This window comes from Chelon labrosus (assembly GCF_963514085.1).
Source record: "Chelon labrosus genome assembly, chromosome: 20".
Lineage (NCBI taxonomy): Eukaryota > Metazoa > Chordata > Actinopteri > Mugiliformes > Mugilidae > Chelon > Chelon labrosus.
In genome coordinates, this window is record NC_140353.1 from 23,358,079 (window position 1) to 23,376,425 (window position 18,347).

At 41.7% G+C, this 18,347-nt stretch overlaps 1 protein-coding gene across 2 annotated transcripts in view; it reads left to right on the forward strand.

The window, feature by feature from the left end:
- The window catches only part of bcl11ba (BCL11 transcription factor B a), a 40,325-nt gene extending 25,924 nt beyond the window's left edge, over positions 1-14,401 (forward strand). The window contains exons 3-4 of one of the 2 annotated variants that reach the window (XM_084569184.1): positions 7,816-9,675; positions 13,405-14,401. In XM_084569184.1, coding sequence (XP_084425310.1) covers positions 7,816-9,675; positions 13,405-13,445 — 1,901 coding nt within the window. In that variant the 3' untranslated portion in view covers positions 13,446-14,401. Of the gene's footprint in view, positions 1-7,815; positions 13,364-13,404 lie in introns of those variants that run through there. The other variant, XM_084569183.1, reaches the window with a different exon arrangement.
- The last annotated feature ends 3,946 nt before the right edge of the window (positions 14,402-18,347 follow it).

Genomic DNA, 18,347 nt, shown 5'->3' on the forward strand with positions numbered 1-18,347 from the left:
ACAATGAACATACAACCATCAACGCAGCAAGAGTGACATGTATCAGGTTCACTCTCCAAGCCACGTATATTGCTGTGCATGTTCAGGATTAGGGGTCCCCGTCGGTACCAGGGGCCGTGTTCTGGGAGGACGAAGCCGTGTGTAGAGGCTGCCGGCGGCAGGAAGAGCCTCTTCCTCCAACCACACCTCGCACGCACACACACGGCTTCGACACACACACTCCCCAGGTGCAGTGGTGCGGGCCAGTGTGTGGGATTAGCTGGTATGCTCTGGCACTCTCTTCTGGTAATCCCTCTAATTTGTTAACAGGGCACAGAGACAGGGACGCACACACACACATACACACACACGCTCACTGCGGCATTTTGTTTTGGGTTGCTTGTCACCCCCTCATTTTGACTCTGGGACTGCTTGTCATGTGGCGTGGGGGACGGAGAATCTCCTCTTTGTCCTCCCTTCCTGTACCCGCTGCTGCTCCACTACCTTAATGAGCTAAATGCATTCTAATTTGGCTATGATCAGCTAAGCCTTCCTTTAAAATTCATAACGTAAGAATGTCAAAGCCCCCTTCCCCCCCCTTCTTGTCTTGTCACGAGTGCAGGGTTTGTATACACACTCGTACGCGCACACCTTGCACAATGATAATCCTTTGTCGGCTGGATAACATGCAGAGAAGATGGGGTAATGCTAAAGTTCAACACATGCTGGGATGAAAGAAGGATGTGTAGACACTGATAGGGACAGAGTAAAGGACACAGTAACATAAAGCAAGGAAATATAAATAAATGCAATTAATATAGTTTTTTTTATGTCCTGGTGAGATCAACTGGCTCTGCTGGATACCAAACACTTCATTTCTTGAGTGGAGGTGGAAGAAATTAATTCAGGCAATTGTTCTGCCACCAAAATAAGTACTTGTGCCCACGAGAGACCTGAGAAATGACATGGGTATGTAAACGTTTTTTTGGAGCAGTTTTTGTAGCTCTGGTGTTGTACTTATTGAGATGGTTCTGGGTGGAAATACAGCCAAGACATTCAGTACTTATTTGGTGCTGCGCTGCTTTGAGACTAATGTATTTCAGTTGGCATTAACTTTCAAGCCTGTACCACTTATTTGATTTTTTATTTAATTTTTTTCCCAAACCATGATCTTTTCCTAAACCTAGTGTTTTTGTTTCCTCAAACTAACCAGAAGTGAGAGCAGAGAGGGACGCAAAAAAGAAAGGAAACAGCAAGTGAAAATAAGACAAAAATGCAATGGGTGCGTACAAGACTCAAAAGCAATTCTTCTGGATGGTACTCCTGTGTGTAGCTGTCTCCCTCCAACCTCTGAAGGTGCGCTTGTTTAGCTTGCCAGCACTGCAACTCCGTACAAGTTATGGTGAGTGTCATAAAAAAAAAACAAGACAATTTGTGTCCACGTACAAAAACCAAATGAACTTTCATGAACTATCAAAACACATGGTTTCCCTTTAAAAAAGTAGTACAGACAGAAAAGAATCCACCAAATGAAATACTTTATTGTTAAAGTCAGAGTGAGATGAGGATTGTAAATGTCATCTTCTTGCTCCAGAGCCGGGAAGATGGTTAAGATATGGCTCCACGATGGACTGTATTAATCAGCTTGCACAAATAATAATAAAAAAAACACCTATGTGATTTTTAGCGATGATTTCTTACTGATGGAAGAGTAAGTGAACGTTCCACTCTATATCCAACCAGATTATCTGAGAAAATTCTGCAAAAATAGAAAAGAGTGGCTGTTGTGTAAAGAAACACATGCACTCCAGATTTATTTGTTTCTACAAAAGCAATGCCCATTTGAAATGAGCACAAAATATTTTAAAACAAAACACTGAACTTTCCATTCAGTTTTTCACTTCTGACACATCAAAAAAAGCCGTTGGATGAGAACCCAGCTTGTGGCATGTAGGCTGACAGTAACAGCCTGTATAGCAGCAAGAGTTTGGGGTTTGCCTCTTGGTCTTTAGCCAGAAGCGTCTGTGGTGAGCCGAGCTCAGAGATGACTCAGTTTCCCCACAAGGAGTTTTCAGTCTGGCTGACCGGAGCTCCGGGAGCTGCGAGGAAGCTGTAGTGAATCACGACTCAGACGGAGCAGATAAAGTCTGCTAAGAGTGTGAAAGATCTCCATGTCCATACAGTTATGGTGATTTAATAAAAGCTGCTGCTGCTGTGTGGTCCTGCAATGAGTTTAGTTGTGAGCTATTAAATCCAATTTAAAACGCGTGTTGGATGGCTTTTAAAAGCCCGCTCTCAAACCACTTCATTCAAAACTTACAGACTACTTAAAGAATACTGGTAACTTGGCGCCATATGAGCTCTGCTTTTGAAATTATCTCATTAGGTGGAGACGCACGAGAAATAAACACTTCTTAATTCCCCACAGGCGAAAACAAGAATTGGCCCTCTAGTTGTCAGTGTTGAATGGATGTATGCACAGTGTGTACACACTCGAGAATGAGCAGAGATGGAAACACGCACAGATTTACATGTAGTTGTTGCCGCAGTATTGGTGTATATCTGGGTGGGATGTTGGGCATCTCGAGATCACATTAACACTGCTTATGTATGCAAGAAAATTGTCAGAAAAACTTTTCACAAGCGGACAAAAGGCCAAGAGGAAACACGCACGCGGCTACGGTACCCTTGGCTCAGGCCAGCTGTCGGCGACAGTGACACCAGCCCCCTCACGCCAACAAACACCTCCTCACAAAGGAGGTGATCACCACACAGTGCATGCACAGTGGTCTTTCCTGTGGTTGTGTCATATTTCACTCCATGTTTAACTCATGATAATGTCGTGGAGTACATTTAATATCTGCCAAATTATTTCTGTGCCCCAGGGTGTGTAAATACACATAAGGTATTGCAACAATTCAGTGTGCTGTATTTTATAGATGAAAAAAGTCTGTTTTGCGACCTAATAGCTGAATGACAAACGTCCAGAATCACAATAACTGTTTGTTATCATTAGTTTTATTCCTCTCCTATACTGTATTATTAATCATCTTCTGACCCTTCAGATAAATAGTACCCTGGTACCTCAGCAGCCTGGGAGCTGAGTGGTTATCAGCTCTTTATCCGGCCTCTCTGGACATCACAGCCAGTTCATTTACCTGTTTAGACCTTGAATTATAGATCCCGTCTGGGCGATCCGATCACGTAAAAGACAGGTGTGAACACCCCCAGGATGCATCAAGATCGCATTTGAGAGATCCGAACTCTGACCACAGTCGGAGGTGGTCTGGCTCGCGTGTGTCTGCATGTGTCCGCATTCCTTTGGTTGTGTGAACGCAATGCAAATCACATAGAGGTCATTCTGTAGATCTGTGTGTTGTAAGCAAACAGTGAAAAAGTAAACCGCCATTTTCTGAGGCAGTCAACCTGGTCAATATTTCTATCTAATATTCTACATTTAAATTTTACTCAAACTTTATTCTGAAGTCGTGGAATGAAGCAGAGGTAAGAAAAAAAAGATAAATCTGATCATACTTTATGGATTACACAGCAGTATGAGCAGTGTGACCCCCACAGACCTGAAAATATTAAAGCGTGCAAAGTAAATTGTAACAATAATAGCAGCAGTTTAAGGGGATGCAAAATATTGCAGAAGAGAAATACTGTTAAAAGCTTCCGTGTAAGTGGAGTTAAAGATGAAAGATCTGTCCGTTTAACTTTGCTCTGCCTTCTCACTCTCCACTCTCTGCGTGTTTGTCTTCTTCTCAGCCGCCGGCCACAGACAAAAAGGATCTATGTAATAATTTGACGCAATAATCCAACGGCGCTCCGCTGACACTCACTACATTAATCGCACACTTTGCGACGATGCGCGCTTCCCCTGTAATTGTACATATTTGACTCTCTCTCTCTCGCTCTCTCCCTCCTCCGCTCTTCCTCCCTCCTTCATCTGTAATAGCTGTGATTTAATTTAGCTATTTAACCTGTAATTCCAGCAATATTTATTGAGGACCGAGGGGGAGAAAATTGGGCCATTAGCCGCCCCAGATGAATACACTGAGATGAAAATGAATGCCGCTAACTGCCAGTTGACCTTTGCACCTTTGCTTTTCTAGCCGTTCCCTCACTTCCCTTTTTTATTAGCGGCAGCAGCAGTAATTATGGCAAATTGAATCATAGTGAAAACTGGAATCAGTCAGTAATGAGAGTTTTATAATGTGTGAAACCGAACCAGGAAAGGGGAACGTAGAGGAGAGATTACCTAAAGCAAGGGCTGCTGACGGATGAGGGAGGGGGAGATGGATAAAGTAATGGATGCCAGCGTATTTGGCTGCTGCTGGACACACACACTCTGTAGCCTGACGTGTATTCCATACACACATACACACGTAGATATACACTCAGACCAACCTGAGCACACGAGTCTGAGAGAAGAGGGAAATGTGTGCTGATGTATGCATAAAGAAAGGTTTATTCTTTTCTCCTATCTCTTAAAATGATATATTTTGACAACAGAAGCTGTGTCATTGTAGAGACGAGAATACGATGTCAGCGTGTGTAAAAATGTGACATTCTAAACACTACTGCCGCATTCTGATTCGTTTGCACGTGCCTGTGAGTGTGTGCGCGCGTGTGTTTTTGTGTGTGTGCGTGTGAACATGAGCCAAACTAAACACAGGCAGAGAGCCAGACTGCACTTCCCCTGGCAGAGAGAGAAAGGCAGTAGAATAATGGTTTTGAATGGAGTCTCCTTGTTGACAGACAGATCATAAGTCACTCAACTTTGTCAGCGGCTCCATGCTTTACTTCTTTTTTTTTTTTTTGTTTTTAAATTTTTTACTCGTGATTTCTTCCATTTCGGTTTCTTTCATGTATGCGCAACCCAAATCAGCTTCTGTACGTGCCGGTCCACTGCAGTTTAGACTTACTACATATACAATACATTTCTTTTTACATTTACGTATGTTTTAAACATAACTCTTGAGCAAAAGTGAACACATTTTATCGAAATTATGTCGATATTTGATGCCCAAAAATAATGACCACAGCTGCCCACAAATGGTCCGTCACCGTTGCAAGCTGAAGGCTGGTGACAGTGGACATGTCCCTCACATTTGCCTTCTAAACCCTGATCATTATTACAGCAATTACACTTTCACACTTTACACAAGTTAATAATTTCACATGAGAATTCTCAGAAGTGATTAAATATTATATCCTTAGACAAGTGTGTCTCACAACTTTTAGAACTGCTGCCTTCCACTTATATGTCACCTTTACAGTGCTGTGCAACAAAACTAAACAAAAACAAAACAAAAAATGTAAGACCTGATAAAGTTTGCTAGCTAGTGGGGTAGTGTTAACTTGCCAGGTGGACAGGGAGAATTCTAAGACATAGTGATGTCCTGTTAACACCTCGTGCAACAGTCAGCAAAGGGCTCGTTTTACATGGCATATTATTACACATGACAGTTCATCTGTCGGTGAAAACATTTAGCCTTTGAGCATTAATGTTTCTATAAAGAGAACACAGAGTGAACTGATGTAACCTTTACACACACACAGCCCACACTTACTGTAAATACACATACAGTGGGTCATAATTTAAACTGTGTGTGTGTAAGGCACAAACAGAGGGAGAGAAGAGAGAGGAGAGAGGAGGAATGTTTCTATGCAGATGCCGAGGAGAGGGAGTGTGTTTTCCCGTTCACTCCATAAAGCACGGGTCTCTGCATTCTACCAAATAAAGTGATGAGCGGCTCCCTCGCTCTCCCTCGCTCTCTCTGTTTTTTCATATGGAAATAGGAAATAATGGGGTGATTAAATAGAGTCGTATATTAAAGTACAGCTGACATTAGAATTAGCATAATGTGCTCTCGCCTCAGGCTGCATACTTTATTTGCCATCTGCGTAGACTCCCTTCCCCCGGGAGGGCGAGCAAAACACACACGCTCACACACACACACACGCTTCCCCCAAACAAAAACCATGACCTGCTCCTTCCAGCGCGGCCAGAGAAATGGCGTTTCAGAGCACTCTCTCTCTCTCTTTCTCCTTCTCTGCCTCTTTCTATCCCTCTCCCTCGCTCTCTGTCTCCCTCCCTCTCTCCCCCACACAAACACACGCAGACGCATTAATTGTTGAGCAAAAATGAACATCAGCTGCTTCAGCTGCATCAGATGACTTCTTACGGCAGATGAGAAGTTTGTTGAAAGACGAAGGAGGAGGGAGGATCTTCTCTCTCTGTTTCTCTCCCAGATCAAGGAGTTGACCGAACGGAGAGGGAGTGAGTGTGAGGGGGGTGAATGTTAAGGGTCTTAAGATTCGGCACTAAAACAGCTTGAATGTGTGTGTGTGTGTGTGAGAGAGAGAGAGAGAGGGAGAAACAAAAGCTGAGACATGGGGAGCTGTTATTTCCATTGTGTGTGTGTTTGTTTGTAAGTGAATGTGTGTGTGTCTCTGTGTGTGCGCGCTGTCCGCAATAATTAAGTCAAAAGGCTTTACAGGACTATGGAGGTGAACAGCTGTTCTGCCTCTCTCAGCTCCTCCTTAACGCACACACACTCGAGCAAGCAAGGGATAGTGAATTTATTAAAAAAATTAAAAAAATCTCTTGCTGAATGTGGAATTACTGAAATAATATGTTGTTTTCTTTCAGCTGATTTCAGCCAAAAAGTGATATATATATGTATACACGAATAATAAATTAATGTCAATATTTTCATCAACCTTTCACATGTATTTCACTAGAATTTTGACATTTTCTATCTTAAATAGATGTGACCTTTTCAACAATTTTAGTTCCGGACAACCAAATAGAGAAGACTGGATACATAGACGTGTGTGCGCATACATATACTGTGTGTTAATTTGTGTGTGTTTAGCTGCCAGAAAGAGTCATGGTCATGTACACACATGCAAACAGGAATAAGGGAACAATTAGAGGAGCATATGTTTTCTCTAGTATCTGAAATTAGTGTACTAGGTCAAGACTACGAGCTTCCATTGAGTAAATACAAGAGAAAGAACAACAGTACAATTACCATTATCTGTGTGTACTTGTGTGTGTGTGTGTGCAGCGTGGCATGATCCCCAGCCTCTTTAATGTCGGTAGCTTGGTAGTTATTTATTACTTTAAAGCACTTGAATTAATTATGTGCTACAAAAAAAAAAAAAAACAACAACTAGCAAGTCTTCTTCACAAAATTAAATTTTTTCTATTGTGTGTATTTCTCTGTGATTCCACTTAATTTATTTAAATACTGAGCACTGACTTTGGTTTATTCAGATGAACTCACAACACAGTTGCACAATTTGACAGTGTGTGTTTCTTAAATCTTCATCAGTTGACATCTTTACAGATTCAGACGGGCTTTTTATCCAAATAATTTGCTCAGCAGTCACACGCATACACACATCTACCATGATGCTTTGTATATGTGTAATCCTGGATGCTACACACTGTAATTGTTCTAAATGAAACATTAAGGACCTCTTAAAACACGGATGCAGTGTGGGCCAAGCCAGTGTGGCTGTGAAAAATCACTTTTCAAAAACGTGATAAGTACATTGCATTCGTGCGACAACATGATCAGCCAAGGTCTTTCCAGATACTGGGAGTATTAGTATTAAGAATATAAACTGCTCACACTTAATACATCCCGCTGCCTTTAAGAAAAGTTTACACACTCCAAATATGCACGAAGCTGTTGCTGATGACAAAATCACGAAAATCATGAAATGAGGTCACATATTCTTGGTTCTTGGAAAGGATTTTTGAAAAAGAGATGTGCATATCAGCTGAAATATTTAATCTGTTATTTCTCTCTGTTGCAGGTGGTAGGGACGAGCCCTCCAGCTATATATGTACCACCTGTAAGCAGCCCTTCCCCAGCGCCTGGTTCCTGCTGCAGCATGCCCAGAACACCCATGGCATTCGCATTTACTTGGAGTCCAACCCCTCCAGCACAGCCCTCACCCCTCGTCTCACTATGCCTCCACCCATGGGCAATGACTCCATCCCACAGTCCCCCCTAACCAACTTTCTAGGAGACAATAACCCCTTCCACCTCCTGAGGATGACAGGTCCCCTGCTTCGGGAACCTCCCCCAGGCTTTGTTGAAAACCGCCTCCCCAACACGCCTCCATTTGTCAGTCCGCCTCCCCGCCATCACCTGGACCCCCATCGGCTGGAACGCCTTAGCGCTGAGGAAATGGGCCTCATCTCGCAGCACCCCAGTGCCTTTGAGAGGGTAATGCGGCTCACACCCATGGCCATGGAGTCTCAGTCGATGGACTTCTCCAGGCGGTTACGCGAGTTGGCAGGGAACACTAACAGTACCACTCCACCATTGTCACCCAGCAGGCCCAACCCTATGCACCGGCTACTAAATCCCAATCCATTCCAACCTGGGCCTAAATCGCCCTTTCTGAGCACCCCTCCATTGCCACCGATGCCCCCAAACAGCACCACTCCTCCCCAGACACAGAACAAGGTTAAATCCTGTGAGTTCTGTGGTAAGACTTTCAAGTTTCAGAGCAACTTGGTGGTGCATCGGCGCAGCCATACTGGAGAAAAACCATACAAGTGCCAGCTGTGTGACCACGCCTGCTCTCAGGCAAGCAAGCTGAAGCGCCACATGAAGACCCACATGCACAAGGCTGGATCACTGACAGGGCGCTCCGATGATGGCCTTTCAACCACAAGCTCCCCAGAGCCAGGCACCAGTGATGTCACAGGAGAGGGCATGAAAAATCGGGATGGAGACTTCCAGGGAGAAGGCAATGAGGAGGAAGAAGAGGAAGAGGAAGAAGAGGAACTTGAGAATGAGAGTCGACCAGAGTCTAACTTCAGCATGGAATCTGAGTTCTACCGGAACAGGGAGAATGGTTCTAAACCTCACTCAGAAGAAAAGTCATCGCTTTCCCTTGACAAGATGGTGGAAAGTGGCGGGCTCAACTCCATACAGCAGTACAATAATTTGATAGTTGACAATCGTAAAAGGATGCCCTTCTCCAAGAGGGGTTTGGATGGCCAGCGTGACACTGGAGACGAGAATTCAGTGGCTGAGGAAATGGACCACCACCAGCAGGAAGAGAGGACAACTATTAATGGCCGGAACTGTGGCTCCGGTGACTCTTTCTCAGGCCTGTTTCCCCGTAAACCTACCCCCATCACCAGCCCCACCCTGTCTAACTCCTCAAATAAGAGGATCAAGATTGAGAAGGACTTGGACATTCCCCCAGCCCCCCATATCCCTTCTGAGAACGTGTACTCCCAGTGGTTGGTGGGCTACGCTGCCTCACGCCACTTCATAAAAGACCCCTTCCTAGGCTTCACTGACTCCAGACAATCGCCCTTTGCCACCTCTTCTGAGCACTCATCAGAAAACGGCAGTCTACGGTTCTCAACGCCTCCAGGTGACCTGCTGGATGGGGGCCTGTCTGGCCGCAGTGGTACTGCCAGTGGGGGCAGCACGCCACATCTAGGCGGAGGCCCCGGTCGACCAAGCTCCAAGGACAGCAGGAGGTGCGACACCTGTGAATTCTGTGGCAAAGTTTTTAAGAACTGTAGCAACCTGACGGTGCACCGACGCAGTCACACTGGTGAAAGGCCCTACAAGTGTGAGCTGTGCAACTATGCCTGCGCCCAGAGCTCTAAACTCACACGCCACATGAAGACACACGGCCAGCTTGGTAAGGAGGTCTACCGCTGTGACATTTGCCAAATGCCCTTCAGTGTGTATAGCACTCTGGAGAAACATATGAAAAAGTGGCACGGAGAACATTTGATGACCAGTGAGGTCAAAATTGAGCAAGCAGAGAGAGCCTAAAGCAAGTTTCCTATGTCCATACTCTGCACCACATTTTGACTTAAAATAAATAATGGGGTAGCTGGATACTTTTTTTAAATGAAATATTAATTTTGGTTAATTTTGTGTTTTTGATTAAAAAACTGCCAACTGAGAAAAAAAGTAAAAACAGAGATCTTACACCAACTGAAGCTGTCTAAACTGCCTCATTTGGCATTCATTTTTAAACAATCAGTCGGTTGAGTTACAAAATATGTGGAGCCTTTAACTGTGCAATAATTTCTGTATTTATTGGATTTTGTATTTTGGCATGAGCAGGTACATTTTTATTAAGATTTTATTTTTAATTGTTACTTAGATTTTTAGTTGATTCGATTTTTTTTGTTTTGTTTTTTAAACCCACATGATATCCTGAGAGTTCTTTAGAGGACAAAAATCCATTTTAAGTCTTTTTGGCCACTGCTTGTAGGAAATTGTATATTAAGCTAAATGTGTAATTTCTTGAGAATATGCTGAATTCAATCTTCAATTTGAAAGTGGCGTTAACTGAGAATGCTAGAATTAGTCTATTTTATGTGACAACGATACGCGGACAACAATCCTTTGGCATTGTAGCATGAACTGACTCTAAAACATGTCAATATAATTGGATATGTAGCACTGAGTGTCATATTTGACAGTAAACGTAAAATGAAGGAGGATCCCAAGGTTCATAAACTCTGTCTCCTCCTGAAACAGATTCTAAATAAGGCAGCTGTTGACTGGTACGTTGTGCCAAGCTCTGACAATGCTATGAGTACCCTCCCTTGCTTCTTCTACTTCTCACTCCCCCCCTTCCTATTACTACCGCCTCACCTACATTCATAAATCCATGCATTATATTTTGCATGAAGCCATATGACCTGGGTTTTATTATTTCTTATGAGTAAGTGAGCATGAAGCCATGCAGAGTGTGCATAGAGAGATCAGGAAAAAGACACAGAGAGAGCACAGGGACATCTCAGGGTAAACTATACTGCTTTCCTTTATTTACCCATTCATTCCTATATTGCCACTTATCAAACAACTTTCAAAACATCTTCACTTCATCAGTTGTTAGAGTACTACTTTCTACAGAGCCCCCCCGCCAAGACAAAGCTTGGAGCCCAAGCTTTAACCTAATTTCAATATCCTCATTTATATTTGAAGTCAGTGTCTCTAATTCTAACGTTAATTTGTTTAAAGAGGGTAAAACGTAAGTACATACTACCACTTTACCTAGACTTCTGACTTCTCAGATTTTATAGTTAAAAATTGTATAAAAATCATCATCCCTATGCATTTTGTGCTAAAATATATTGCAATTTGTTAAAATGACATTAGTAGTAAATTATGACTTGTAATGTTCTAGTGATTCTAAAATTGTACAGCCTGATTCATAAAGTCACCTCTAGATAAATTGGAATTCTTCAAAGTTTCATTGTTAGTTGTGGGACACTTTAGCATAGCGGAGGAACATGTATCAGTGTGTGCTGAAAAAAATAAAACAAATTTTCACTATGCCAAACAGCATCTGTTTGCTCCATGCCCTTAAATAAATAAATACATCACAATCACATTTTTCTTTAAGCCTCATCCACATTCATTATGGCACTTCTTTTATTTTTTATTTTTTACGTTGTCAATGTGAATACTTGCAGCTCTAAACAACAGACCTGCACTTTATGATTTTTCCGTCTGACACACACAGAAATCTGGACAGAAAAATGTACTAAAGGGTCTGGAGCTTGGGATCTCCTGATGTTGAAGTGCCCAGGGTTGTTAGGCTTGGCTTTCCTAATGCTGGCACTCTAAAATTGAGTAAACGAATAATAATAATATATTTGGGACAGTTTTTGTACTGCCATTCAATTTGACATGAGTGTGCCTTGAACAATGATCTTCCTTGTTACGGTAGACAAACGGAACACTTTTTATGGAGTATCAAATTGAACAAGAAAATAGATGCAAAAATGTGTCATTTGAAACATAATTATTTAAATTAATACGAACGAAACAATGCTGAGTTTAGGTTTAGGAGTACCCAGCACAATATTAATGTGTTTGTGTGTGTATATATGTATGCATATGTACATATAAAGGCACAAACTTATATATAGATCTTTATCAAATTCCTCACTCACAAGAACAGGTGTCAGTCCCTCAATAGAAAATTCCAGGAGTGCACAAAAGCCACACAAAAAGTTAAGGAAGAGACTGGACTAAAATCAGGAAATGCAGAAACTTAAAAAAAAAAAAGAATTTAGTGCACTCTATCTTAAAATAAGTTTACAGTATTGATACAAGTACAAGGGTAAAATAATATTTGTGTGTATGTGTGTTTAAACAAGTATTTTTTATTTCAGGTTTACTTCTAAACTTTCTCTGAATGCCCAAAGTGGCAACGTGTACATTGATTTTTCTTTTTCTTTTTTTCTCTTTTCTTTGGTGACGGGGTTTTAGTATATATATATATATAAATATATATGAATATATATTACATTTTTCTTGTTTACTGTAAAAGTATACCAGTATTTGTAATATTGGAGAATGCCTGGGCATTTTACAAAAATATAAAAAAGGTTAATTTTAATTCTTTATTTTACAGTCCAATTTAAATTGTGGGTCTCTTAAACTGTTTTTGTCACTGTAACTGTAAAAGTCTTAAGTTTTAGTAACTTTTATTCTGCCTTGGGTGTAATGAAATAATAAAAAAAAAATAAATGAATTAAAAAAAAAAAATGACTGAGCTGTAACAAACTTGGATTTGGTAGTTGGGTTTGGGGTGCAGGGTGGTGGGTGGGTGCTCCATTAGCAGAGGGAGGTTCTCTCCCTTAGAGAACATTGGTTCTGCTTTTCAGGAAAAAAAAACACACTGAGAATCCTGGCTTGTATCTATTTTTCTTCTTCTGGAATGGATTATTCTTCATGGATGGTTTAAAATACATGTATAGGCACTTGCTGTCTCTCCTAAGGAGCTTGTCTTTTTTTTAACTTGTAGGCTATGTGCATCCTTTGTGAATAGGGTACTCTGGGTACCTCAGGACGTCTTGCTCTTATGTTGGGTGCGGCGGTAGGGTGACATTATTCCAATGACCAATCCAACTCACCTGCTGCCACAATCTGTTTTTCCTCTCAGTGTGCAGGATAAACAGAACCTGATGAATTTGTACTGTTGTAATGACTCATGTTGTACAGAAAGGGAACAAAAAAAGGTTGTTAAACAGCCTTTAGTGACAAAAACACAACTTGCTGTTTTGTTTTCCACTCCATTGGTTGTACATAGTTTTTTATGACTACGCTGTTTTCATTTTGTTTGACTTTTTTTGTTTGTGATTTCTAACTGGCACTGGCAGTGACTTCCCTGTGTTTGGAGGGAGGGTGTGTGTGTGTCTGTGTGTGTGTGTGTTGGGCGTGTGCGTGTGTGTATGGGGGTGGGGTGTTCTTCTGTTTGACCTTTGTGACCTCCATGTCAGTTTTCAGGCCAATGCCTTCCCAGTTGATATTTCTCGGCATGAGAACAGAGCACAAATACAAACTGTTACAATTCTCCATCCTTTGCTTGTTTGTCTCATTTTGTTCTTTGGTTTCACAGAAAGGGACCACGGACAAACACAACTACACCATCAACCATGAGAGGCTATATCTCATGCATATGGGCTACGTTTTAAACACAAACACGTGCACTGCTGCTGGAACGAGCCGCAGAAAGAACAATCATTTAAACACCTTCCAATGATAAAAGATGCAGAAGAAAATGGTTGGGGCTTTGATAAAACACCTCTCAAAAGAGTATGCCTAATATTTTCTTTCATGGTGCTTTTATTTAGCCTCCCACAGGTCCTTCCAATTCAAATCCAATCAATTCCACATTCCATACTGACGGCTTTCCTTGTGTTTGTACTGAAATAGTAATAAAGATACAATGCATTGGGATGATGCTGAGAAAATGTCATTATTGTTCTGTAATAATGTTTAAATGCAGACAGGAAGGGCTGGGGACGGCACTTTCTGGAGTAAGGATGTACTGCTGTTTGTGATGTCGCTTAATTTAAATACATGAACTACGTCTCATAGGCTGCAGCTTGTGTTCTCTCTGATGTCACTGAGGTGCTGCCAGTGGTTGCCATTGGCTGATTACAGTAAACATGACATTCAGACTCCCACTGTCTACTTCTCCTTTTTTTTTTTAAAGTATGCTGCATGACAATATAAAACAATATATAAATACATTTATTGAAAAAAAGAAATAAAACTTTTTCACCACAGCAGCATAGATACATAGACATTTTCTTGTTCATAACTTCAGGTGTAGTGTGGTTCATTAACAACATTAGTAGTATATTACCACATATTGTAAGTAAAGTTTTTATTTACTTACATATAGATTGGGCAATCCCGAATACACCTTTTCCTGACACATCCATGCTAATACATTATTTAAAATCTCACATTGAGGCCTCTATAATGATCTCCAGAACATTAAGTGACAATATTTTTTATTCAGCTTTGTCCAGCTTCACGAGTCCACCTCAGCGTATGCCCTTGTCCAGTTTATTTTTTGAGCACCTGCAATTGACTTTAAAGCCGTCACAGTTCAGATTATTTATCAGATTTATCAGTTTTTACCTGTGAAAACCATGTACATTAAAGATCAAGACATCCCAACTTGTCGTCAATGACTACCCGTTCCACAGTAACAAGATAGCCTACCTTTTTACACACATTACAGGTACTGCAAATGCGGTAATTACTCACTTTAACCTGAACTCTGCAGTCAAAATATATCTGACACTATGTTTATTTAACACTCCATTTTATTAGCCTAATCATTCATTATTATATGAATTGCGTGGGCTTATTTTATTTCTCTCTGAGCATCTGAGTGGAAGCCTGAAACCTTCAGTCAAACTATCTCTAACCCTCCGGTTCATTCAGCTAATTTGAAATCGCTCTGAACACAATTATCACCCACAATAGCCATCTTTTCTCCCATTCGCTGCTCTGATTGACATCCCTTGTCAAAAAGAGCGTACCACACAAGAGGTGGCACTGCTACTTGTTAAAAAATGTTGAACCTCGCCATCAATCAGTGAGGCTCAATATTTTTCAAAGGCCACAATGAATAAATGACAAGTTATGATAATTAAGCCGGATTCAAAGAAATAAAAGAAGTCTTTGGTCAGCTGAAGTGCGGCTTTCCGATTAAAAGTAACACAAAACAGACGAGCAGAGATAATTTATTGTTTTTATCTCGCAAGACTTTGCCCTCCTATGGCTCGGAATGACAGCGTTTACAATGAAAATACTAAAATCTACAAGATAGCAGCGCGGCATCTAAGATGATGGCTCTTTGCATCATTGAATTTCACTGTCTTCTTGGAAAGTCTACACATGGGGGCAAATCAACACCCTGAAATAAGGTCATTAATTCTCTCATCACCTGCTTCCGCATTTTCATATTTTCTCTTAATTTCATTTAAATTCATCTTTCCGTTTCCACAGCGGAGGACGGAGAGAGAAAAATATAATAATTCCAGGCCCACAATTAGTCCGAGGGAGGCATGAGTGTGGAGTCAGACGGACCTGGGCAAGTTGTGATTTGGCTTGAGTTTCAAGGCAAATGGGTAATTAAGGCTTTTCCCTGGCCGGCCTGCACTTTGAAGTCCCCTACAGGGGGGATTATCCCAGCCAAGAGAAAGACAGTGAAAGTGAAGTAATGAGACCCAGTACGAGGGGGAGAAACTGAGAAAAGCAAGGAGCGAAGCCTTTGCAGAGGAAGGAGATTAAAAATCGAATAATTTATTTGAAAATAGATGATTTTTATCACAGGCAAAACAATACACAAACAAATGTAGACCTTAGAAATAAACAATAAAACGCTGACAATACTCGGACTGAAACCATTAAACGATTAAAATTAACTGATTATTTGATTGACTGGAGATGAATAATAATTAATTAATCAGTTAATTAAAAAGCAAATCAGTGAATTAGAATGTTTTTATTTATTTGTTTTACTATAGCATTTTGTTTTAATCAAAATCTCCTTTCCTGCAGCCTCATTGCTACGGTGGATGTATGGATGTATTCTGTACTCAAGCTTTTTAGTTTTAACTGTTAATCAGTCAAAAAAATACTTTGTTAGACCTGTATTATATGTTATCGCAAAATATTGCCATTCATAAAAAGAGCTGCACTAATGTCTAATTTTTGAATTAACGGATTATGTCTTTATTTTGTCATTTGATTAATACACAGCACCCAGCTGGACTATAGTCTGACAGGACCCGACTGTTCCCCTCTCTGCCATTATCAGCCCTGCAACCTGCTCTTATAACTAACTAAAAGTGTGTGTGTCTGGGGGGGGATTAAGTCAGACAGACACCTCTGGTTATTCAGAGGGATGGAATTATTTCAAGACCCTGACTGGTTGTCAGCGCTCGCTGCACCTCCTCCCCTCCTCCTTTAAAAAAAGAGCAACTTCAAATGACTTAAGCCGCTGGTCGTCAGCGCCAAAGCCACACTGTTGACAGGTACAGTAGGGTCTTAAGCCTTCAAGATCAACGCTGCTATTCTCCCTGACAAAATCCCCCCGCAGGGCTCCTCCCCGATTGGATGGCAGAGGAATGAAGGAGGGAGGTGGAGGGGTTTGGAGGAGAAAGAGAGAAGGGGTCAGGCGAGGAGGTGTCACCGTGTCAGGAGGTAAGGCTCGGAGGGAAGGGACAGAAAGACCGGGACTTGTCGTTTAATTATGGAAGAGGTTTCATGGCCAATCAGAGAGGAGTCCCTCGACATGGCTGCTAATTATTAACATTATCATTCACCAGCCTTGTCCCTGTCCAATTGATTGGCATGCCTATTTCATGGCTCTTTCCAAAAAAGAAGCTATCATGCTCCTCGGTCTCTGCCTCACTTCCACTGTCAATTTCCCCCAGCAAATGAATCCTCATCAGACATTTGCTGGGCTCAATTTGAGAGCCGCGCTGCACACAAATAGGAGTGAGAATCAGCCCCGCGTCCTCTTCACATCCTGAATAAAGGAATACCAGGTAACTGATTGTTAGCTAAATGCTCCATACATGTAGTGACTAGACTCAACATGTCGCTACGGTCCCTTTGTTTCTGTGCGTTGTTTCCTCACAAAGCTTCGTACTGCTGTTTCTTCTTGGTGACAAGGCTGAAGCTATTGATTTATTTCAGCTCACAATCGTGGCGACGATTACACAGATGTAGTTTGTCAATATCTGAACGGATCAAAGATAGAAATATTCCTGAAAACAAGCTAAATGTGAAGAGCATCCCTTGAAAAACTTGAGGCTGTGGCATCTTATGTGTTTTATCCACTTTCCTGAATGCAAGTGAAGTGACAAGCAGGGTGACATTTCTTAAAAAGAGAAAGAGAAAGAGGGAGATAGTAGTGCGTTAGCGGTGGAAGTCCTGAAGGCGCTGTATAAGAGGTGCGCAGCGTCTTTTTGATATTCAGATTCGCCTGCCTACACACAGCATTATGACACATTTGGATGATCGCATTGTAGGATTAACGGGCCTGCCTTGTCATTTTCAACAACAATGCCACGATTTAGGGATGCTATTTCTCACACGGCGCTCCGCATTAACGCCGGCCCAAAGATTTACATAAATCTTTGTCTTAAGATGAAAGCGGAGAGGGGCTTCAGACAATGAAGTTAAGCTTTGGAAATGAAAGAAGAGAGGAAGGAGAGCCGTCACCGGGCGTTGGTGGTGGAGGGATGAGGAGATGGAAGGGAGAGAAGGAAGGAGGGAGGGAGGGAGGAAAGTTTGAGTATAAATCAGCCACTAGCCGTGCTGATTTGAAGAAACACTGTGCCTCCTCCCATTCTGGTATTTTGGCATCCATATGGCAGAAATCATTAAAAAAGTGAATAGGGAAAAAGGAGGGAAATTAGCATTTCTGTATCAAAGAGGAGTTGGGGGTTAGCCAAATGGAGGTAAAGGGATGAATGTATGTGTGATTTAGTGTTGCATCGCTGAATGAAAGGCTTCTTCTTCATCACAGAAACTCTGGCTTTCTAACTCCTCTCCCTCTCTGTGTCAGTCTCTCTGTCCTCTAATCTCCTGGCCTGCAGCAGTCATTGGGAAAAGTGCCCTAGATTGTTGCGCCTCCCCCTTCGTCTTGATTGGATTCATCCTGGCTGATTGGGAATCTGCTTACATTAAAGCCAGCGAGAAAGGAGATAGGATCAGATAGATCTGACCACTAAAGGCAATTTTATTATTTTTTTGCCTTTGAAATGCAGAGGGGGTTACAGGGGAAAAAAACAGAGATTATAGGCCAAGAGAGACAGTGAGAGAGAGGTGAAGCATGAGTGACACTATCAGCACCATTATCACTCCGCTCCAGCCTTGTTTCATAGCCTTTATTTCACATACTGGCCATGATTACAGAGAGGAAGCCTTTCAGCAAAAAAAGGCAAGCTGCCAGCCAAGATGTTCGCTCTTGTGATTTAATATTCCACAAAAACTGCACATCATGCGTACACTAAACACAACTGATCA